The sequence below is a fragment of the Eucyclogobius newberryi genome, unplaced genomic scaffold (assembly GCF_026437365.1).
Source record: "Eucyclogobius newberryi isolate DKJ021-1_F unplaced genomic scaffold, fEucNew1.0.hap1 SCAF_17, whole genome shotgun sequence".
Lineage (NCBI taxonomy): Eukaryota > Metazoa > Chordata > Actinopteri > Gobiiformes > Gobiidae > Eucyclogobius > Eucyclogobius newberryi.
Window position 1 is genome coordinate 4,701,416 of NW_027315801.1, and position 24,025 is coordinate 4,725,440.

The following is a 24,025-nucleotide window of genomic DNA, read 5'->3' on the forward strand; positions in this document are numbered from 1 at the left end:
TTCCCATTCACCGGCAGTGTCCCGCTATTATTGTCCGTCTCTTGTCTCCAGTCTCAGAGGGTTCCGACTGTGAAAAACGGCTTCAAGCAGGGCATGAAGCTGGAAGGCATCGACCCGCAGCATCCGTCCATGTACTTTGTCCTGACCGTGGCTGAGGTGAGCGCTGCCCCCCCGCATCGGTCGCGCTCTGTGGGGACGTGACTCAAAGGAACTGCTGTGTTTTTCCCCTCACGTGTGCCTCAGGTCTGTGGATACCGGTTGCGGCTCCACTTTGACGGCTATTCGGACTGCCACGACTTCTGGGTTAACGCCAACTCCTCCGACGTCCACCCCCCCGGCTGGTGCGAGGCCACAGAACACAAGCTGCACACTCCCAAAGGTCAGACGCAACACCGCGCACTGGTACACTGTCATTTACTTCATGACCCTTAAATAATATGTCATGAGAATTTTCAATAAGCTCGAATGGAGGCGACTGGCAACACATTTTAACAATAAACTGACTTCAGATCTAAATTCTATAGAGTTAAAATTTCCAGCGTAGAATTGTCTGCTAATTTGCTTTTATTATACGAAGGATAGGGGGGAAAAAAACATATAGACTTAAAACCGTACATAGAAAGTATAATTCATTGTTAACTATGTAATATATCTGTAGAAAAAACATTTATTGTGGGCTGACAATTTCTGTATTTGTCCTGTAAAACCTAAAAATCGAGGATTTCGCCTTTATGCACATGTATCTGAGTGCTTTAACCACCTGTATGTGTGTGATATTCTGAGGTTAATCCCAGTTTCTACAGTGAAATCACATTACGTCCCGCTTCACTTTTGCCTCCATTCTGAAATTTTGCGTCCATATTACATACGGCATACATTAAATAAAAAATAAACCATAAACATTTTGAATAGTAGCATGATGTTATGCACCAGCACCGTCCATCTGAATATGTGAGTCCCATTGCAGGCTGTAAAGAAGAGGAGTTCACCTGGGCAAACTACTTGAAGATGACTAAAGCACAAGTCGCCCCAAAAGAAGTCTTTGCGAGTCCTGGCAGGGTATTTACGGCTGTAGATCAAATTTTACACCGCATCACATTTGCATGGAAGCTCAAATGTGTTTTTAATTGTTTTTATCTGTGTGTGATTTTGACACAAACTGCTTCCTGTTTGTGTTCAGACTGATGTGAACTGTGGCTTCGAGGTGGGCATGAAGCTGGAGGCGGTGGATCGCATGAACCCGTCTCTCATCTGTGTGGCCACGGTCACTGATGTGGTGGACCAGCGCTTCCTTGTCCACTTCGACAACTGGGACGACACATATGACTACTGGTCAGTTTTTAGACACACTCTGTTTGGGTTTATTTGGGGTCATTAACATGTAAACAAGCTCCACACGACTCAGTGGAGACAAACACTGAAGGTGAGAGGCCAGCAGAGGCCAGCAGGGGGCAGCCTGTGTGCTCACAACTCTGGTTGTCAATGAACCGGTGTATTTTCACTGTTTGCTGTTTGCTACTTTTCTAAGACTGTATTGAGAGGTATGTGGACAGAAAAAGCCTTCACACTATAGTGTTGGCAGCAGAAGGTCTCTGACATCTAACAAACAAATTACTACATGTCTTTTTAAAAACATACAGCTTAATTGTATTACTTACAAAAAGTAAAACATCAATCCATAGGCCTAAAACACAGAATAAAAGTAAAAGCACTCAGGCCACATTTCAGTTGGTAGTAACTGAAGCCGGTTATTAAAGGTAACTTGTTTCTCACAGGTGTGACTCCAGCAGCCCGTACATTCATCCCATTGGCTGGTGCCAGGAGAGGAACCTCCCACTAACTCCACCACAAGGTTTGGTTTCCTGGTTAAGTCCTGGTTTAGTCCTTGTTTTACTCTGATTTAGATCTGGTTTAGTTTAATTCTGGGATAGTACAGGTTTAGACCCGTTTGGTCTAGACCATGTTTAATATTTGGTCAGTACTCAAATGGCATTGTTGGCAAATCTAATATAGCAATTGTTATATTATCAGTAATAATCAGAGATAGTTCGACCTCAAACTGTGTTAAAAATGCTTTTTGTTGAATAGATCTGCCTTAGATGCTCCAAGTTGTCAGCCATAGACCAATGATACATTTAATTTATGTTATTACAAAAGGTTGTGAGTAAGTGGATGTAATAGTTGTTATATTTGTGGCATGATTCTGTAGATTACCCAGACCAGAGCCTCTTCTCCTGGTCACGTTACCTGCAGGAAACTGGAGCCAGAGCCGTGGTCCCTGAAGCTTTTAAAATGGTGAGTTTGTCTCATCAAAATACAATGTGCATTTGGCCTTTTAAGTATAAATAATGTTGGCCTAGTAGTTTTGTAACCCCTGCTGTTCCTGCACAGCGCCCTGCGCACTCTTTTCAAACTCAGATGAAGTTAGAAGCTGTGGACAGAAGGAGTCCAGGGCTGATACGAGTGGCCACAGTCGAGGAGGTCGACACTCATCGCATCAAGGTAGTTTTCTAAGTTCACCTGGCTCTTGCCATATTGATATGTGTAGCTCTCTGAAGTGAGTTCTACGCATTTGTCAAGCTGCAAAGGCTCTCACTGAAAGAAAAAAAAAAAGTAAAAAAATACTTAAAGCTAATTGTTTGAAGCGTTTCAACAGTAGAACAATCAATTTGTGTTAACTCCATTTCACACATCTTTCCCTCCACAAATGCACAACGCGGCTCTATGTGCACGTTTTTGAAAAACAAATAGTATATTTGTATTTGTTGTTAAAATGTTAAAATATTAAAATATTAATATATTTTAACAACTTGTTTTGGCGCTTCATTGGCTCCGCCCATACCACAATGCTGTGCTGTGATTGGTCCAGTCTCCACACCGTTGGTGGTTCAGGCCCAATCACAATCTTATTAGCATGAGCCAAACAGCAGTTTGCGAACACACATCAGAATTCCTCTTGCTTGTTACAACCAATTACCACCTAAGAAAATATTTTGCCTTTCGAGTATCATCTGATCTAAAGCCGTTCTAATAGAACTACTCAATGTCTGGACTGTTCCAAACAAGGACAGGAAGAGGACAGTAATGTGCCTCTAAAGAGCAGAAGAATCCGTTTAGCACTTGAAGGAGCTCGAGACATGTGCCATCAGTGGTGCACGCGCCACCCTTTACCACTGTTTTACCTAGCAACACTAGTCCATCCATCTTCCTCTGCTTCTTCTGTGGAACATGTGTCTTTACCCTTATTAGCCACTAAATCCAGGAAGTGCTCCTGTATTTAAGTCGATTCATCTTCACCAGACGGTTCATTTCTATCTTGGCATCTCTCTTTCAAAATCATGTTGAGGATACCCATGGTGCTAACTTTTCTTTTTATATTTATGACACCTAAGCAATTCAGTGGAAAGTTATAGAGAAATTGTTTCCAAAAACACAATTTTCCTAAACATAAGTTAAACTGCCAATGCAAAGGTTCTCAAAAGTATTTAAACAAAGTCATAAGCGCACATATTATGTCCACTTTACTCAGTCAAATAGGTCCTCTCTGTTGTGAAATGCTTACTTGAATGTCTTTGTGTAGAGAATGTATTTGTGTTGGACAGATCCATTACGATGGCTGGAGTCATGTGTACGACGAGTGGATGGATTCGGATAACCCGGACATCCACCCGGCCGGCTGGTGTGAGGCGACAGGCCACCCACTCAAAGTGCCTCCTCGGGACACAAAAGCTCCACAGCCACATGGTAACTAGCAACAAGCCTTGAGTTAACTAACCTGGGTAAGTTTATGTACAGTGTGCTCTGTGTGCTGTTGTCCTGAGGAGTGAGAGAGCCTCCTGTGATGGGCCCGTCCACATACCCTTCTTCTATTCCCTGTAAACCCATGGGCCACGCAAGAAGCAGCAAGTACAGCTTCCACAATAGGTCAGACCAAACAGCACTAAACTCACGTGACCATTTGTCTTATAAACCACACATTCTGTATATGGCAACAGGAAGTGTCCGACCCCCGGGTGCGACGGCTCAGGCCATGTAACTGGTCGATTCACGGCACATCACTGTATCTCCGGCTGCCCATTGGCAGAGCGTAACCAGGGGCGACTGAAGGCAGACCTGTCAGACTCAGAAGGCAAGAGAAACCTCTTCTTTGGCCAAAGGACTAAGAAAACACACTACCGCGGCAGGTAAACAAATTACATATTTCAATATTACTGTTGTGTTCCAATAGAAAAGATCTGTGATGAGGAAGTTTGTGTCTTTGCAGGATTGGACGTCCTCCAAAATACAGGAAGAACCAGCAAAGAGACTATCAAGGTCTTGAGTTTACATAGAATCAAAGCTGTCCTTCTTTGAAGCTATGAGTGTTCTCAATGTAATGACATGTTTAAACGTTCCCTGCAGGCCTGTCGGCAGAAGACGTGTACCCGTCTCTCTTCATGTCGGCGCTGAGTGGCCAGTCTGACCGCACACTGTCCCTGTGCTGGGAGCAACACTGTAAGCTGCTGCCCGGGGTGCAGGGCATCGATGCCAGTCAGGTGGCAGCATGGAGCGTGGAAGAGGTCAGCTCACGTACTCTGTTTCCAGCTGTCTGTCATTAGCTCTGATCACACTGTGTCTGTTCTGTAGGTCTTCATGTTTGTCCATAACCTCATCGGCTGTGAGGAGCAGGCACTTCTCTTCAAAGAAGAGGTATGGAATAAAATGTAATACTCAATACTGATGGTGTCAGTTCAGTTAGTACTGTTTGTTACTTTGGCCTGCTTTCATGTACACATATTGCTGCTTCCTGAGTCTGACCCCTGACCCCTGCCATCAGATGATTGACGGCGAGGCCTTCCTGCTGCTGACTCAGACGGACATCGTGAAGATCATGAGCATTAAACTTGGCCCCGCTTTGAAGATCTCCAACGCCATCCTCATGTTCAAGAGCACAGACGACGGCCTCAAGTGAATGGCCTCACCATCAACTCTCATCGTGCACCAAGTCATTGTGTTGCAGGGATACGCCCTCCGTTCTTCATGTGTTTGGTGTCCCGTGCCCATCAGAGAGGAGAGGGTCAGAGGAGCTCAGGTAGAGGAGAAAAGCATGAGAGGGTGACGTTTCACATGTGATGCACTGAAGGGGAAGTTCAGTATTTAATGTCGTGCCAGAAAATACATTTGAGTCACTGAAATGGAAGTGATCAGCAACTATATTTGACAATTTAAAAATGTGTCTGAATATTTTCCTTTGCAGAGAGAATAGATACCCCCCTTAGCATCAGAGATGGGAATAAGTGACAGCTGAACCTTCCCGGCATTTTCTGTGGGTAAGATCAGGACAGAACAGGTCAGTGCATGCTCCAGAACACCACTGATACTATGTGAAACTACCCTGATATTCACACCATGTCGTCAATCAAAAATCATTTCAATATTGTACTTGTGGTGGAAAGTAAAGTACAAAAGTAAACGTACAGTACTCAAGTAAAAATGTAGGCGCTTGTACTTTACGTAAAGGACACATGTTGTGCTAAATTAACTTTTCTGAGCTTTTAACCATGTTCTAACAGTGCTCTCTCATCAAAAATGCACCTGAAGTAGCATTTAGCTTAATTCCTGCAAGTTTGATGAATCTGAGCGTCAAAAACGCGATGTGTGACGTTTTCTTCATCTCTGACGTGGCCCTAAGATTTTCTGTGCTGTTTTTAAGTCCATAAATCATTGCCACACTCCTGATCAGTACTACTTCATAGTTTCATTAGCAAAGCAGATGCAAGCCCATGTTTTATCTCTAAAACGTGTAATTCCCTCTGCAGCCAATAAATGGAGCCCTAAGCCCAGTTCCTCCAGTGGGTAAAGGCAGCGACATGGAACTGTTTTTTTTTAAATTCTAAAACATGAAATGCCATAGTAAACGTACTCAAGAGCATGTTTAATGGCTAATAACAACACAGATAATGCCTAATATGAGTCATTTTTAAAGTATTTGTAGTATTTGATTTTACTACATTGGAATTGACTTGAATTGACCTCCTATGACCAAAGATCTGCACAATTCTTTATCAAAATCTCAAAATGTTTCTCTTTTACTCTTAAAGTACATTTTAAATGGGTACTTTAATAATTTCACTGAAGTAATGTTTGTATGTGGTACTTACACTTTTACTTGAGTTTTTCGTTTTTGCTCATGTATCTGTACCTTTACTTAAGTAACAAAACGGAGTGCTTTTCCCACCACAGTATATACAAGCTGTGCTATCAAATAAATGCTACAGTGTTTTGTAAAAGACAATGAAAAACGATGAAACGTACCTGGAGTATTTGCAGACGGGTTTGGAGCAGCAGACGGGTTCAATGCCCCAGACTGGTGCATTTGACGGCACAAAATATGAATGAAATCGTGATTTATAGGTTCAAATTTCCAGCTCAGTCCTAGATACTTACACCTGAACCGCCCTGAAGTCCAATGAGGGTCATTTGGTCAACAGTTCTTTGTTCAGACCATGTTCTGTTTTTGTCCCTCTCCGTACAGTGCCCACACAACTATTCACCTTATTCCAGAAGCCCCGTTGTTGCCACTGGTCCGGAAGTGCCATGACAACGGAAGTGGCGATCGCGAGGGGGGAGAAGTGGGCGGGGCGGAAAAAGGTCAATAAACCAGGACGAGCGTGATTTTTTTACTCTCACGCACCTGTTGTAATGTCCCAAAGAAGCCCAACTGCAGGTGGCGCTGTCGTTCTCTCTCTACTGGTTGGACGATGGCGCCAAAACCTGTGTAAACCAGCCGGCGCGACACACACACACACACACACACGTACAAGTAGTTCTGTCTGCTTTTGCTCCCGTCTGCTTCTCCAAATGGTTCAGCTTTCAACTGACGTCGACCGATCTGTTACTTTCGATGGACGTGGGGTAAAAAAAACGATGACAGATCCTGGCCTGGCCTCTATCGGCTTTTGGAAACGTGCAATAAACGTGCTGGAATTGAGGGACCATACAGGCGGAGCCAGCTCTGAATGGGTCCTTTTCAAATAAGCAACTCTCTGAACCCGAACCCGCTGCGTCGGGTCGTACTGTATCGTGTGTCTGAAAAGGAAGTGTAACGAGAACATTGCATGGGACATTTTCTTTCTATGTTTTTGCTTGGAGTGCATATGACAGGTTCTCTTGTTTTTTCCTCATTTTTATTTCTTTGTTTCTAAATCGAAATATCGAATCATGATCTGACCCCGTGACAATTTTGAGCGTTTCTGTGAAATTGCCACGTTGCGGTTCACTCCTTTTCCGTATAGTGCAGCTTTAAAACGACTGTCGTGCTCTGAGTGACACCATTTGTCTGTATTTTCTTCTAAGAACCCTAGATGTCCCTATTTACACAGTCCCAGTTTTGAGGCATGTGTCCCATGTCCCAGCAAATCTATCCGAAACCATTGACAGTTTTGACCACTTTGAGACCTTCCAACTGTAAATAAATGAATACATTGTTGTTTCTTTAGCCAAACTAAAGAAAAATTGGCTTTTTGAACAAACAAAACACATAAGATGCACTCATTTCCACTGATAAAAGTCTCTCGGATTATACACCGACTCACAAGCGAGCCGTGAAAGAGGTTTGAATGATCCGAGTGCATAAAAATGTACTTAATTTTTACACTTTTATCCATACTTCCCATCCAAACCCAGGTGTGTGGGAAAACCTTGAGAATTACAGGTGCAGAGTTCTAAAAAGGAATGTCGAAATTCAGTCCAAGATGCAGAGACACGAGGTTCTGTGACACGATGAGACACAAACACACTTCATATCGTGTTCTCCTAATTTGTAAAGTCTTTAACACGTTGGCACTGATACCCACCCACAGCTACTATTTATTGATTTTAGTGTGACTTAGTAAAAAACCCTTCGAGATATCATTGGACAGGAAGTACAGAAAGTACCGGTGGTAATGCCAACACGGAGCTAGCGCCGCCGCGCTCAGAGCTCATTTACGCACAATGGAACGTGTTTTTCTGACCGTTTAAACATTCATTGAGCAAATTCAAGCGACGTCATGCATTTATATCTTGTCAAATAATAACTATTGCTTAACTGAGAGGAGCGTAAGCCCTCGTTTGCAGTCAGGCCGCTGTTCCCGCTCTGTCTGAAGCTCCGCGAGTTAGACTTTAATTACTTTCACAAACGTCGTCAAACTCGGCGAAACAAGGCAGTATTCTTTCATGTGTGAAGTACATTTGAGTGAGAGGAGTAGTTGGACCTGTCATATGCACCCGGACGTTTGTCGAACATTCACAAGTACAAACGCGTTGCACTGGTATCTTAGCACAACTGTGAGACGGACACAGATTACATATTGCTTTTATAAAGGAAAAAGAGCTTAAACGAGCTTTTAGCAGTTTACATGTAAAGAAAAAAAACAAGATGTTATTAATTCCACGGTTTGTTAAAGGGCTTGATGGTGGTTCGTCTCTCTGGTGGGACTCTTTTACGCGTGTGTGTGTGTGCGTGTGCACGTGTGAGTGAGCGCGTTCTGTAATGTCTGTCTACCATCATCAAAACGCCATTGACGCCATCTCAAGTAAATAAAACACAAATTTGTCTTGTCCAGCAACGGCCTCTTCGTCGCTTTGTGATGATAACAGTGCATTATTTATCCCTCTATATACTTTTTGGTCTCCTTAGTGACAGCGTGATGATGGGGGGTGATCTTTGCCAAGGACACAACAGTATGATCGGCCATGTTGTTTCGCTCGTGATATTCCCCGATATTCTAAAATTGCGATGCAAATTTGATGCTAATTTGCAAATGCACCGCAGCCTTCGCTAACGCAGCTCCAACACTGACTGGACTGGATCTTTTCACTTATAACCATCACTATTGGTTTTACTCAATTAATAACGTAGTGCTGTGTTAATCTCTTAAAAATTAAAGAAATACATGAAAAAAGGCTGAAACAAGTTAGCGCTAATAGGTTTAAAGGCCGCGGTCAGGGCTCTGCGATTGTGGCAAAATATCGAATTGCCATCTTCTTCCATTCAAAATAAATCATTAAAAAATCGTCCAGTATGATTACCGGATTTGTCTGTGTTCAAGCTCGGAGCTGAAGTCGGTTTTGACATGTCGCGAATGTCCAACGTTATCTCAGTCCGTGTCCTTGACGGTCGGCTCCGTCCCCGTCGTCCGTTTCCTTGTCGTCGTCTTTTTTGCTGCAAACCGAAAGTGCATCCCACAGCTATCCATTCATCCGCTGCATTGCTGGAGCCCTACGTCCCAGGTACATCGTGTTTGAAGTCAAATGGAATGTCGTGTCTCATTGATGTCCGTCCAGTATTTGTGAATAACAGGGCAGTCCCAAACACGTGGCGACGATGAGCCGTTCGACAACCACCGTTTCTCCTGCGGTCGGCGGATCCTGCTGCGTAGTGAGCACTTTCACACGCCGTTATAAAGAAACGAGGTACATTCTTCCAACAGAATCCCCTTCAAAACGTGTGCTTTTGTGGTCCTCCAATGAGATGTACATATGTTCTCTCATCCTCCGTCCGTCAAAACAAAAATGCCCTCTCGTTTCCATTTATTTATTAGGGCAGCTGTACAGTTTATTAATACATTTGAAAGTTCTGATTCTTAAGCCTTAATACATGATGTTTCAGTCAGAGGGTTTTAATGGCAGTTGCTTTGTTTAATGTATTGCTTATAATAACTCCTTATTTGTAAGTACCTCTAAAAGTCCTGCTAGTCTACGCATTTCATTATAACGTTGCGGACATGATTATTTATTTTTAAAATGAGCCTATTTTTCCCAAGATTGACAATTTTGGAGACATTTGGAGACAGAATTATACTCACTGGTCGGAAACGGAAAGAAGAGGCAACGAGTTATGATATCCATTGGTCTGAAGTGAAAACAAATAAAAACGTTAAAGACTACAAAATAAACATATGCAATAGTATGTAAAATAACATGATAAAACAAACATTGCAAAAAAATATTATTACCATTGATTTTAGTCCTTGTTCATAAATTATTAGTTTAAATCTGTTTTGACGCGCAGAAGTGCAGTTCCTGTTAGCGGCCACTAGAAGGCGCATTACAGCAGTATTTAAAAACTGGTAAATATCTTGTTTTTTTAGCATGTTCTTACAAAATCCAAAATATGTGGAAAAGTGAATGAAACCTGACTTTAGACTTGAAGGCTTGTGACTCGAGACAACTTGATGCTTCTCCTGTATCAAAAACACTCTTCTCTTTACAGTTGATGTTAGATACTTTCACTGTTTCATTTCACTAGAACAAGTCCCTCCCACTTTTCTATTTGTGCCCAGGATTTTGTAAAGTAGAACCATTTACACAAGGATTATAAATTGCAAAAATACAAACTGTACTCTGTAGTTTGATATATGACTTGAAAAGACTCGATCTCAAATCATAGTGTATTGACTTGGACTTGAACAAGAGGCAAAACAAGGATCTAACTACAACTTGTCCAGAAATAAGGTGGAAAACACCTGAAGCACTTGATATACAAAGCACTATAAATGAAGTTTGATCTGATCTTGGAGCTGTTTCCCCTATGCAGCAGCAGCAGCAGCAGCAGCCGCCGCCTGTCTGCAGAGTTTAAATGTCTGTGATGGCGTATTGACTATAAACTGTGTGTGTTGTAGTCACAGTATTGTTGCAACAGTTTCCCTGTTGCTGGTGACAGACGTCCCTGTACTTGGTCCACTGAACCCCCTCACCTGCAGTGACTCTCAAATCTACTCACTCACAAGCACTGCTGCCAAAACTGTACTTGAATAAAACTAAAAAGCACATGTGCAAAAATACATCTTAAAGTATTAGTTACATTTTCAACAAGTGTTTTAATTTTTAGTTTTTGTTAAAAAGCTCAATTAAACGAGAATCCACCGTTCCTCAGAGCTCCGTCCAATCAGAGCAGACAATGTTGGTGGGCGTGGAAAGGAGCAGAGACAGCGGCGCATTGGGGCGATTGTGCTGTAGTCAGTGCTCATGTGACTTTAAATACAAGTCAGTTACAAGTACAAGCACATCTAAGATATTCCTTTAGCAGCCCAAGTTTCCTCAGTCACTTCTGTGAAAAGTCGCGCCCGTCTTTGCGTGTATGTGTCATAGTCCCCGCCTGTGTGCATTGTCCAGCCCCTATGTGCTCTTGTTTGTGTTAGGTCTTTTATTGTGGAGGAGCCCGCCGCCCTCTCGTGGCCCCTCCCCTTTCCGAGCCTCACTGCTCCTCGTCAATGATCCACTTTGTTGTGGACGACCTTCTCTTGGCGCTCGGGACGTTTTAAAGACTCACTGATCCCAGAGTCAGCCGCAGTCTGACGGATCGCTCTGCCACACAACCACACAGCAGGTGAGACAATAGCTCTGCCACACAACCACACAGCAGGTGAGACAAACACTCTGCCACACTGCCACACAACCACACAACCACACAGCAGGTGAGACAATAGCTCTGCCACACAACCACACAGCAGGTGAGACAATAGCTCTGCCACACAACCACACAGCAGGTGAGACAATAGCTCTGACACACAACCACACAGCAGGTGAGACAAACACTCTGCCACACTGACACACAACCACACAACCACACAGCAGGTGAGACAATAGCTCTGCCACACAACCACACAGCAGGTGAGACAATAGCTCTGACACACAACCACACAGCAGGTGAGACAATAGCTCTGACACACAACCACACAGCAGGTGAGACAATAGCTCTGCCACACAACCACACAACCACACAACCACACAGCAGGTGAGACAATAGCTCTGCCACACAACAACACAGCAGGTGAGACAATAGCTCTGACACACAACCACACAGCAGGTGAGACAATAGCTCTGACACACAACCACACAGCAGGTGAGACAATAGCTCTGACACACAACCACACAACCACACAACCACACAACCACACAGCAGGTGAGACAATAGCTCTGCCACACAACCACACAGCAGGTGAGACAATAGCTCTGCCACAACCACACAGCAGGTGAGACAATAGCTCTGACACAACCACACAACCACACAGCAGGTGAGACAATAGCTCTGCCACAACCACACAGCAGGTGAGACAATAGCTCTGCCACAACCACACAACCACACAGCAGGTGAGACAATAGCTCTGACACAACCACACAGCAGGTGAGACAATAGCTCTGACACACAACCACACAGCAGGTGAGACACTAGCTCTACCACACAACCACACAGCAGGTGAGACACTAGCTCTACCACACAACCACACAGCAGGTGAGACAATAGCTCTGCCACAACCACACAACCACACAGCAGGTGAGACAATAGCTCTGACACAACCACACAGCAGGTGAGACAATAGCTCTGACACACAACCACACAACCACACAGCAGGTGAGACAATAGCTCTTCCACCTCAACGATGGCTAAAATGATGCTATGCCAGCTGTTTATGAAGTTAGTATGAGCGAGTATTGTATTCATGGGAAACATTCCAATCATTTTGTTATTGTTGTTGTTTGTTCTGGCAAATGCTAAAATTATTTAAACTATGATATTATTCTCCAAATGATCCAATTAAACACATTTATCTCGTGTAACAAACTCTGTGTTAAGTCGACGACCGGACCTTTAAATCTCAGTGTTAAGCATAAACTCAAGAAGGTGGACGGATAACATACAATTGTTCTTTCGGCTCCTTTTCATCGACTATAATAGAAATAAATCAAATAACAATACAATTTTTCCCCATATTTCCTTCACAAAATGTTTACTTTGCACCGGATCTTTGTCAGAATAAAACACCGTTAGAAACACGCGCAAAATTAACGAAACGCAGCAGAAAGAAGCGTAACCTTGTGTTATTGTCACACTGCGAGCTTTAAACATTACATTAGACTCACTTTTACTGTACAATAGATAATTTGTTCACAGCGGAGGATGATACAGCGGCTTGTCTCGTTTTCGCGTTTATGGCAAACACGACAAACTCCACAAAAGATCCGTTTTAGTCTCGTATGTAAAACAAAAACTTAATTCTTGTCATGTTTTTGTCCGTGATTACAGTACACTTGCACCACTGGCATGTCAATGTTTTAGCTGTCATCCATGTAGCTGTCATTTTCAGATTTGTGTTTGTGTTTGTATTTGCTTGGAGGTGTGAAATATAAAATTTTGCCTTTTTCTTTTCTTTTCTTTTCCTTCCTTTTCTTTTTCTTTTTCTTTTTCTTTCTTTTATTCTATTTTATTCATTTTATTTTTTATTTTTTAAAGAAAAAGAGTAAACAGAACAGAGAACCCACAAATTGACTATTACCATTTCTGTCGGTTTTGTGCTCCTTTTAAACATGTCCTTAAACACTAGAGCGGCAGCAATTCATCCTCTGATCACGGCTATGTGTTTGACTATAAAAAATAATCACAGTCATATTTTGATAACCGTAATCTGGACTTTAGACACGTACGAAAATACCTATTTTTATAACACAGCCACTGTTAAATCAAAATGTCAATTGTGCATTTTATTTGTAGATATTCTCTCTCGTTAAGCCTCCAGTCACCATATTTTTAAATCTTTATTTGGTTTGAATTGTGTTAAAAAAGTCTTACAATAGAAATAATCGCCGACTAAATGGAAAACAATTATTGCTGATGTATCGAGTTGTAAAATAAATTGTAGCAGTCTTTTGAGTTAATTTTCAGATTATTTGATAATTTTATTTTCAGATTAGACGAATAGATCAGACGTGCAGATTAGACGTGCAGATGCAGATCAGATGTGCAGATGCATATCAGACGTGCAGACGTGCAGATCAGACGTGCAGATTAGACGTGCAGATTAGACGTGCAGATCAGACGTGCAGATCAGACGTTCAGACGTGCAGATCAGACGTGCAGACGTGCAGATCAGACGTGCAGATTAGACGTGCAGCTGCAGATTAGACGTTTAGATTAGAGTGCGGATTAGAGTGCAGATTAGACGTGCAGATCAGACGTGCAGAGGTGCAGATCAGACGTGCAGATGCAGATTAGACGTGTAGATCAGACGTGCAGACGTGCAGATTAGACGTGCAGATGCAAATCAGACGTGCAGACGTGCAGACCAGACGTGCAGATTAGACGTGCAGCTGCAGATTAGACGTTTAGATTAGAGTGTGGATTAGAGTGCAGATTAGACGTGCAGATCAGACGTGCAGATGCAGATTAGATGTGTAGATCAGACGTGCAGATTAGACGTGCAGATCAGACGTGCAGACGTTCAGATCAAACGCGCAGATTAGACGTGCAGATGCGACGTGCAGATGAGACGTGCAGATGCGACGTGTAGATCAGACGTGTAGATCAGACGTGTAGATCAGACGTGCAGATTAGACTTGCAGACGTGCGGATTAGACGTGCAGATGCAGATTATACGTGCAGATTAGACGTGCAGACGTGTAGATTACACGTTCATATCCAGATTAGACGTGCAGACGTGCGAATTAGACGTGCAGATGCAGATTAGACATGCAGACGTGTAGATTAGACGTGCAGATGCAGATTAGACGTGCAGATCAGACGTGCAGATTAGACGTGCAGATTAGACGTGCAGACGTGCGTATTAGACGTGCAGATCAGACGTGCAGATGCAGATTAGACTGATCTCATCAAAAAGTGAAGAATCAAAACTAGATTTGTTTGGAAGGCGTTTAGTCCCAAATTCAAATGAGATTGGCCGTAACTAGTCTAGTAACATTTATATTTAAACACCAAAACATAAAAAATAAAAATATAAAAAGCATTTGTTTTTGGAACATTTCGGTAGACATTTTCGTTCATTACTTCAAATAATAATTAAGATTGAAAAAATTAAAAACACAAAAAAATGCAAATTGAATAGATTTTTAATTGTATTTAGATTAAGTTGAAAGTTATTTTTCTATTCAAATCTGTCCTGTATCTCATCATAGTTTAATATTTGACTTATTCATTGTTTATGGCTGAAAAGTGTTTTTTTTTTAAATATATTCTGTATATGACCTAGACTCAATCCTTCCTACGTATTTATTCTAAAGAAAAGGAATGAAATTGTCTGCCTCTGCGGTGGTTCATCTAGTGAGAGTTTATTTTTTTACTTTTTATTTTTCATCAGAACTGGAACAACAAAAACTAAAAAACAAAATAAAAGCACGAGCAAAACAAACTAATTTTTTTCAAGTTTATATCCACCTCGACTGCCCTCCACCAGGAAGTAGATCTTTATTTTTCCATGTGTTTCTCTCGAGCCGCTGCAGTTTACTTAATTGAATGTGTTTATGTAATATTTTCATGTCCGAACAAGGCATTGTATGTGGAAAAATGACCCAAATTGCACTTATCTCTGACAAAAAAATATGAAAAAGTGAGTCTGGTTTAATTTTCTGACATATTAGATTTATTTTGTTTAGATCTTATTTGGCCTGAACCTTAATTTTTTTAATTTTTTAGTAAACGTTAGGAGTGCAAACCGAGCGAAGAAAAACAAATTCCAAACAGTTTCTCGCCTCACATAAAACACGTGCTCCGGCTCGACATTTCTGCTTTGTCATTTTGGCTCGGGCTGAAGTCACATGAGGACCAGCGTGAACCCGGCGTCCTCGCAATCCGAGATGCCGCCGTTACCCGCTCGTCCCGTTCGCTGCACGGTCCCCTTTTTTCCTCGATAAGAAAAGGATCCGTACTCTGCGCTCAGGCCCGTCCACGTCGCGATATCAAATATTAGCGGTGCGATTATTGTGAGAACAACGAAAAAAAATTGCGCTTTATCAATTACAACAGTGAAATCTTGAATTTCTTTTGATCTCGTTGTCTGACGTGTGACTTTTCCTCAAGTTGTGAGCGGCGTTTCTGAATGTAACTTTCTGAAACACAAAATAAAGCTAAATGTAACCAAAACTGCCTGATAAGAAAACGTTTTTTTGGAAGCTAGATTTAACTAAAAATACTTAATTTTGCTTCTAAAGTTGTTATTTTTTGGTTCTTTTTGATTATGTTGTGACTTGAATAATCACAATTATTGATTAACCTGATAATCGTGACATCCCTGCTAGTCGACTACTAAAATAATCACGGGTTAAGAGTTGCTCTGCATCAGATTTCACTCTGATAAATGTGTTGGGAAGTACAATACACAAACCGAAAATACTTTTTTAGAGTAACTGTAGTCTGGTACAGTTGTTTTGGAGAACAAAAGATCTCTAAACAGCGATCGAATTAATAAATCAAGCTTTTTTAATCCCACGCCAATCACTGCGCCCTGATTGGACAACGCAAGAAGTGGGGTCACACACATTTGTGACGCTGACAAAAGTAAAAGGATGAATTTTTTTATGCGATATGATTTTATTGTCGTTTCACGTACATCTGAACGTATATCGTAATAGAATATTCCACAGAACGTGTAGCTTGTGTTGCGCTCATATTTGATAAACAGTCGCCTTCTGTGGCTCTGATCATGTGGAACTCAAGGGTCTATTATTAGCAGAGTTTTCATGTCTTCTTTCGTTATCGGATTATCAGTTTGTTACGGTGAATAACACGCAGTCACATGCTCGTCCCCTCGTATCGAGGGTCAAGCACATCGGACGCGGATCGTATGGAGGAACGCACCGAGGTTAGTTAAGCAGGCCAGTTATTTTGTGTTTTAATTTGTGAATTTATTTTACACTGATTTTATAGAACTGTATTATTATTATTATTATTTAGGTCCGAGCTCCACAAGCTGGCGAAAGGCCTATTCGCACTCGGCCGCTTCATAACACTCACTAACGCACTCCTCCACTCATGCACGTCCTGTGCATACTAATTAGTAGTCGGAAAATTTAACAATACTGTTGTAAACGGGCGAAGCCCGTCCGAAAGTGGGCTGCGCCCATTCACTCATTGTTGACAACAGCAGAACGAAGCGCTGCATTCCTCCAAAAACACTCCTGGCATCGTCCTGTATGCAAGAGTTCATGTTGCAGACATGGGCCATATTTGTATCTGCTAAAATGAATGGAAATCTATGGGGAGTGGGTGGGGTACACTGACGGGATGAGGAGTGACGAGCGCATAATGACAATTCCACCCCACGACGGTATGGGGAAGGTTCAGAGCTCGGTTGTAGTGGAAACGGCTATATTGTTTTTGCTCGAAATATTACTATTGACAATTGACCCACTCTCGGACATGTGACCCACTCTTTGACATATGACCCACTCTCGGACATGTGACCCACTCTTTGACATATGACCCACTCTCGGACATGTGACCCACTCTCGGACATGTGACCCACTCTTTGACATATGACCCACTCTCGGACATGTGACCCACTCTTTGACATGTGACCCACTCTCTGACATGTGACCCACTGAGTTCCTGCCAATAGTGGTCACACCGGACACTGACCCTCCCGATAAAACAAAACTAAACATTTCAGAGTGTTCGTTTATTGTGGCCAGCCTAAGGCACACCTGTGCAATATTCATGCCGTCTCATCAGTATCTTGATATGCCACACCTGTGAGGGGGGGTGGATTAATAACAAGAATATGAAAAGCACAAGACAGATTTGTGACCGATATTTGAGAGGAATTGGCTTTGGGTTCAGTTCATGAAAAATGGGAGCAAAGATTAAAATGTTGCGTTCACCTTCTTGTTCAGGTTGCATTGTAGAATCCACTGATAATCCTGTCATTTTGGAGTAGCTCTGGCTCCCTTTGCTCCTCTCGCCTCCATGTTTCCACTCAGGTGAAAAGGACACAACAATATTTGCATTGTAAACACATTCTCTGATACAGTCACCTTCATTCATAAACCGGCCCGTCCGGCTCGCCCCCGTCGTCACGGCAGCAGGCGTAGGTCAGAGCTTTTTTCCGGACACATTGTGAACATGTTGTGCTTCCACATGTTTAGACAGCCACAGTGTCACGCCAACATGGGACTGCTCAGAACCACATGGATCTGAGGCAGTGCGTGCGGCTGGGGAAGAATGTCTCAAACACTCGGACTATCAGCACAGGAGCTCCACAGGGCTGTGTGCTTTCTCCCCTGCTCTTCTCCCTGTACACAAACTGCTGCACCTCCAGCCACGACTCCGTAAAACTGATCAAGTTTTGCGGACGACACCACCGTCATCGGGCTCATTGCGGACGGGGATGATTCTGTCTACAGGAGGGAGGTGGACCGGCTGGTGTCCTGGTGCAGCGGTAACAACCTGGAGTTCAACGCCCTGAAGACAGTGGAGATGATTGTGGACTTCACGAAAGTCACAGCCCCCCAGCCCCCCCTCACCATCATAGACTCCCCCATCACCACTGTGGACTCCCTCCGCTTTCTCTGCACCAACATAACCCGGGACCTCAAGTGGGAGGTCTCTGCAGGACCTGTACGTCTCCAGATTACAGCTGACCCTTCTCACCCTGGACACGGACTATTTGAGCCACTCCCCTCAGGCAGGAGGCCACTCCCCTCAGGCAGGAGTCCATCCGGACCAGAACCTCCCGCCACAAGAACAGTTTCTTTCCCTCTGCCATTGGACTCATGAACACTTCCTAAACACTGCCACTTTAACCATAATTGAATCACTAACTGGCACTGCACTGTTCACTTTCTGCACTACATGTTAACTCGGCTGTATTACATAGTAAGCCTATTTTTATTCTTATTTTTCATCTTATAGCTTGTTGTTATTTTTATCCCATAGCAGATTTAAATTGTTTCTCTTTTTGATTCTTTTGTATTTTTATGTTTCACCGAATCACCAAGACAAGTTCCTATGTTTGTGAATTATGTTCATTGACAATGGCAATACAACTTTTCTGATTCTGAACTGCTCAGAACCGAAGAATGTTGTTATTCAATTTGCTATGGATTTTTTTACATAATGAAAAGGCAATTCACTTTCTAACAAACTGTGTCCAGGAGCGTTCACATTCAGAGAAGAGAGAAATCTGTGTAAGAACTTTGCAGAAGTCTAAACTACAGCGTCAGTAATGGATAGATTTAGTTTGGGTAAATATTGAAAAAGTGGGTTTATGATATATGTACATGCAATTCTGTCTTTTGGAAATTAGGATTTCTTCAGAATATCCAGACTATATATTCCATTCTTAGTCCAGACAAAATGTGTGAGAACTTTAACAGCAAAAGATTGGCTCATTTCAAACCAAATGGAATGATGCATATTAATAACTTGAGGTGATTGTTTGACAAGTGATGGGGAAGGGACGAGCAGGAAATTCGGTCTTCCTGGTTGAAACGGGTTTATCGATGAATGTTTTGTCTTTTTCCACTAGTCAGGTGTGTGAAATGCTGATGCCTGGACTCCATTGGACGTAGCCATGGCGTACTCTAATGTAAGTGAAGCCTTTTAATGCTACAATGCCTCATTTATCCACCCAAAACCCTCTCCTCAGCCACATCGAAACCTGCATCTCTACAATAAAATCATGGCTCACTCAACTTCCTCAAACTGAACAGTGACAAAACAGAGCTCCTCCTCATTGGCACCAAATCCACTCTCAATAAAACTGGTCCCTTTTCACTCAGCATCGACACCTCGACCATCACCCCCTCTACCCTGGTACGCAATCTCGGTGTCATCATGGACCCCACCCTCTCCTTCACTCCCCATGTCAGCCACATCGTCAAGACCTCATACTTCCACCTCCGCCGCATCGCCAAAATCCGACACTGCCTCACCCTCCCCGCTGCTGAATCCCTCATCCATGCCTTCATCTCCTCCCGCCTCGACTACTGCAACTCCCTCCTCACTGGCATCTCCTCCCATTCCCTCCATAGACTCCAAATGGTCCAAAACTCCGCTGCCCGCCTCCTCACCCACACCCGGTCCCGTGATCACATCACTCCCGTTCTCCGCTCTCTCCACTGGCTCCCCATCAAGCAGCGCATAAACTTTAAAATACTCCTCCTCACCTTCAAAGCTCTTCACCACCTTGCCCCCCCCCCTACCTGTCTGACCTCCTCATCCCCCACCGCCCCCACCTGAGCTCTCCGATCCTCCTCCTCTCTCACCCTGACTGCACCAACATCCCGACTCAAAACTTTTGGCGACAGAGCATTCTCCCGAACAGCACCCCGACTCTGGAACTCCCTCCCCCAACCTGTCCGCCACTCTCCCTCACTCACAACATTCAAATCCCGCCTAAAAACATACCTCTTCACCCAAGCCTATGACCTCCCCTACCCCTAGCCTCCTCTACCCCATTGCCTACTCTTCTACCCCGTTACATCCCCATCTTTTTCTCTCTACTTCGTCTGTCTTCATTTTATCTGTATATTAATGTGTATTGTACGTGTTGTCCCCCCCTGTCTGTAAATACCCTCCCCTTTTTTATTATGTTCAGCGTCTTTGGGTCACTGAAAAGCGCTATATAAATAAAAGTTATTATTATTATTATTATTATTTATAGAGCTACTGTACTTCAATGTGTGTTTTTTTAGATGCGGTCGTCCCCTTCTTCCGAACAGGATGAAGTCAACTTGGGCCCTTCAGCCAATCCACAGTCAGTATTTATTACAGACGTTGACAAAAGAGCGAGTGATTGAGTGAGTTGACGGACTTAGACCCTGGACGATTGAGATGTATGATAGCAACGAAAGGTGCAGCCCCGTTTCCACCGGTTCACTTTGGAGAAGATGATCCAAAGTGGGTCGTGAGCGGTCCAGCTTCAGAACCCATCTGGCCCGCGTTGGCTCCCAGAATGCTTTGGGGCAAGATGAATCGATAAGAGAGAAAGCGGACGCAAATATTTTAATATTTTCACCTATGCTAACGTATATGTTTAGCCCACAAAACAACGCTAGAGCATGTTAGCAACAGCCGCTTCCTGTGACTTGCTGAGATCAACATCAAGTAAGTCAACCTAAAGTATGATTCAAGAACAATTAGATATGACTCATTTGGACCCCTATTTCAGCCCAGGAAATGTAGGTTGTGGACCGGCCCACTTTCAGAAAGAGAGTCCACGGTTTGTTTTTATCAATGGTCCCTTCCACTTCACTGACATTTTCGCTCATCGTGAATCCAAGTATAAAACAGTCCCACCTTTAGCACAGACCTCAGAGAGAATGAGCTGCCGTTAGTTCTGTAGCTTTAGTGGTTCTGCTTTAGCTCTTACAGATGATTAAAACCTCTTCTCCGAGCCACTGTTGTACTGCCAACCACAAAATACACAACTTTAATTCACAATATTTAGCTTTTATTTCATGTTTACATTGAGATGGGGCTGTTGTTATCATGTCTATGTCCATCACTTACTTGGTTTTACAGAACATATCCCAAATGTTGATTAGCCAGCACGTCAGAGAGTGCATTTAAATGGAAAGTAGCTTGCAGTGTTTGGTTATCAGCTTTATTGACACATATCTTAACTCTCAGTTTTGATGAGCATAAACATCTGCTAAAAGCTTCTCTCATTGTTTTAGTGCAAGACCCACTGACTTTGACTTCCTGACCGTCATTGGAAAAGGGACATTTGGAAAGGTAACTCACACTTATCTATTTATTGGCTTTCTAATGTTGTCCTCTTCTTATTTTGCAATTAATTATATGTAAGTGAGATATTCATTCTGTATGAATAATACATCTTGTAACAGTCTTAAAATCATGTTTAAGGTCATGTTAAAGGAGACATATTGTGCTTAGTATCGAATTCTAACATAAGTGGATTATCATTTTATATTTTGTTCATTGTAAACCACATTATTGATCTAAAACAACTTTAAAAACTGCAGAACTAATAAGCCTCTTCATAGTGACTTTTCACTGTAACAAAGCTTGTCAGTTACATGCTTTTATTTTTGAAAAGTGGCAAAATGTGTCACTTCATCTCTGAGAATAATCTCAACTACAGGGATGTGGGCGGGGCTAGGGGGTAGGTCATTTTTGTAGCACTTGAGCCTCAGATGCAGGATGCAATACTTTACTCAAAAGTATTAATCAAACATGCAGGAAACGATCCAAATACAACTTTGAATAAATCAATGATGTGGAAATACTGTGGTAGCGAGGTTTAAAGCTCATTAAAATAATGTCTCCTTGAAAGTACAAAGTAAAAATTGCTGCAGTAATCAGTTAACAATATTTTTAAAACTTATGTCATTGCATGAAAAGGTTCAGACAGAGGTCTATAACGTACAGTCTGCTCCCAGTGTGCTGGACGGTCATGAATCATTAACTCTGCACCAAGACACAGGCTATTTCACTTATTTTGGCATCACAGGCTCTATTTCACCAGAAAACACTCCCATATGAACCTAATACTCATCACCGCAAAGGGAAACTTGACTACAAGTAAATTCAATTTTTTTGATTTTGTGTTCAATCATTATTCTACATTTTAAAAAGGAAAATAATAAACACACACTTCAAAAGCTTATGGGACAAAAATAAAATAAAATTCACATACGGTAAAATGCAGAAAACAACTACGTACACACATCTTTATTTTTTAAAAGTTTTATGCTGAAAAATATATATATAATCTTTTAAAAAAAAGGTTGCAATTATTTTTGACCATTATTAAAGGGGCTTTACCTTTAGTTTTTTTTAGTTTTTCACCAGTACAGATGTGGTCAGGCCAATCAAGGCAATGTGATTGACCAATAAAATCTCAAAATTACTGTGTGTCACAATGTGTAAATTGTTCTGAAATATATCCAAATAAGCCTGTTTTCACCTCTCAGTGTATAGTGTCCACTACAGGCTGCTGAGCAGTACTGCAGGAAGCATGGTTCTTCTTCTCCCGCAGCTGCTCAGTCCGTTCATAATCCGCTCTTTTAACATCTTTTAGATGTGTCCCAAGTCCCAAAATTGTGCATGTAACAGGAAGTTGAAACTAGAGAGTTTATTTCCCGCAAAGCTATAAAAGAACTAGTTCTGTTTTTCACGTTTTAAGAGTAAAAACATGGTATAACACCTTTAAATTCCAACTACAATACCTATTTTATATTGCGTTGTTTCATCAAAAATATACCATCTTTGCTTCATGCATGTTTGCTTAAAGGCATAATGGACGATTTTTTTGGCCCAAATCTGAGTCTTATTTCCTCGTGGCGTGGACTGCCGATTAGTCCTGCCACGTATCAATCATAAAACTCACCTACCGCTCACCTGCAGCCGCGTGTGGCTCGTCCCCATGAGAGCAGCACGTTTCCGCGTGTCTAAGCGCATGGATCTATCATAATATAGTCCCCTCAGTGTACGACTTATCAACTTATGTGTATATTTCATTCTCACTTGCAGATTATTTTTTGTGTTGTACAATAAGATTTGAGCTATAGAATAACAAATTAATAACTTATATTGCAAATTTTATGTGTATACTAACTTACCACAGAAGTGTTTCATTCTGCCTTTTATCTATCGCAGCTCGTTTTTTAAAAATGTTAACATTTTACATTTCAAAAAGAGTTTATTGGGGTTTTCTGCTTTACAGTTATTGTGACATGGCCATAACGTCATTTCAAAATGATTGTTTATTATGTTACTTTTCTGTTGCAATATATCGCACTTTAAAATTTTATTATTTAATTGATTAGAAAACTGAATCAGGATGACTTTCTTTTGAGTGAAACTGCTCCTGTATAAACTATACAAACTATAATGTTTGACAAGTGTAGACAGTGCAGACTCATGGTTGCACAATGAACAAAACATAAAATAACAATGTATATTAAAGTTCTATACTAAGTAATAGAAAAACAAGCAAAATATGTCTCCTTTAAGTACAAAAAAGTTCAATTCAGTTTATTTTTGTAATAGTTGGCTTAATGGGCCTGGGTTGATTAAACAAACAGAAAGTCAAAGAACAAACAGCAAATATTTGTATTTGTACAAGTTTAGCACAGGATGAGAAGACAGCGCTTTGACCAGATCAGAGAAGTGTCAAATGATTCTATGTATGTTTCTTTGCAGAAAAGCTTGTGTCATGAACTCTCTTATCACTCGTATGCGATGTGAAGACTCGATCTGCGTTCTGTTGACATGCTGGCATTGTTTACCCAAAATAGGCTGAATAAA

The 24,025-nt window shown here is 42.0% G+C and overlaps 2 protein-coding genes across 3 annotated transcripts in view; both read left to right on the forward strand.

Annotated features, from left to right (window-relative positions):
• The window catches only part of l3mbtl1 (L3MBTL histone methyl-lysine binding protein 1), a 29,436-nt gene extending 24,008 nt beyond the window's left edge, over positions 1 to 5,428 (forward strand). The window contains exons 9-22 of the mRNA XM_072448809.1: positions 52 to 156; positions 244 to 379; positions 968 to 1,059; positions 1,181 to 1,332; positions 1,776 to 1,852; positions 2,210 to 2,295; positions 2,392 to 2,502; positions 3,603 to 3,744; positions 3,822 to 3,924; positions 3,996 to 4,184; positions 4,265 to 4,314; positions 4,402 to 4,559; positions 4,627 to 4,689; positions 4,817 to 5,428. Coding sequence (XP_072304910.1) covers positions 52 to 156; positions 244 to 379; positions 968 to 1,059; positions 1,181 to 1,332; positions 1,776 to 1,852; positions 2,210 to 2,295; positions 2,392 to 2,502; positions 3,603 to 3,744; positions 3,822 to 3,924; positions 3,996 to 4,184; positions 4,265 to 4,314; positions 4,402 to 4,559; positions 4,627 to 4,689; positions 4,817 to 4,951 — 1,599 coding nt within the window. The 3' untranslated portion in view covers positions 4,952 to 5,428. The remainder of the gene's footprint in view (positions 1 to 51; positions 157 to 243; positions 380 to 967; positions 1,060 to 1,180; positions 1,333 to 1,775; positions 1,853 to 2,209; positions 2,296 to 2,391; positions 2,503 to 3,602; positions 3,745 to 3,821; positions 3,925 to 3,995; positions 4,185 to 4,264; positions 4,315 to 4,401; positions 4,560 to 4,626; positions 4,690 to 4,816) is intronic.
• A 5,811-nt stretch (positions 5,429 to 11,239) lies between these two features.
• The window catches only part of sgk2a (serum/glucocorticoid regulated kinase 2a), a 31,469-nt gene continuing 18,683 nt past the window's right edge, over positions 11,240 to 24,025 (forward strand). The window contains exons 1-4 of one of the 2 annotated variants that reach the window (XM_072448810.1): positions 11,240 to 11,350; positions 19,282 to 19,337; positions 20,446 to 20,507; positions 21,430 to 21,487. In XM_072448810.1, coding sequence (XP_072304911.1) covers positions 19,323 to 19,337; positions 20,446 to 20,507; positions 21,430 to 21,487 — 135 coding nt within the window. In that variant the 5' untranslated portion in view covers positions 11,240 to 11,350; positions 19,282 to 19,322. Of the gene's footprint in view, positions 11,351 to 11,936; positions 11,963 to 19,281; positions 19,338 to 20,445; positions 20,508 to 21,429; positions 21,488 to 24,025 lie in introns of those variants that run through there. The other variant, XM_072448811.1, reaches the window with a different exon arrangement.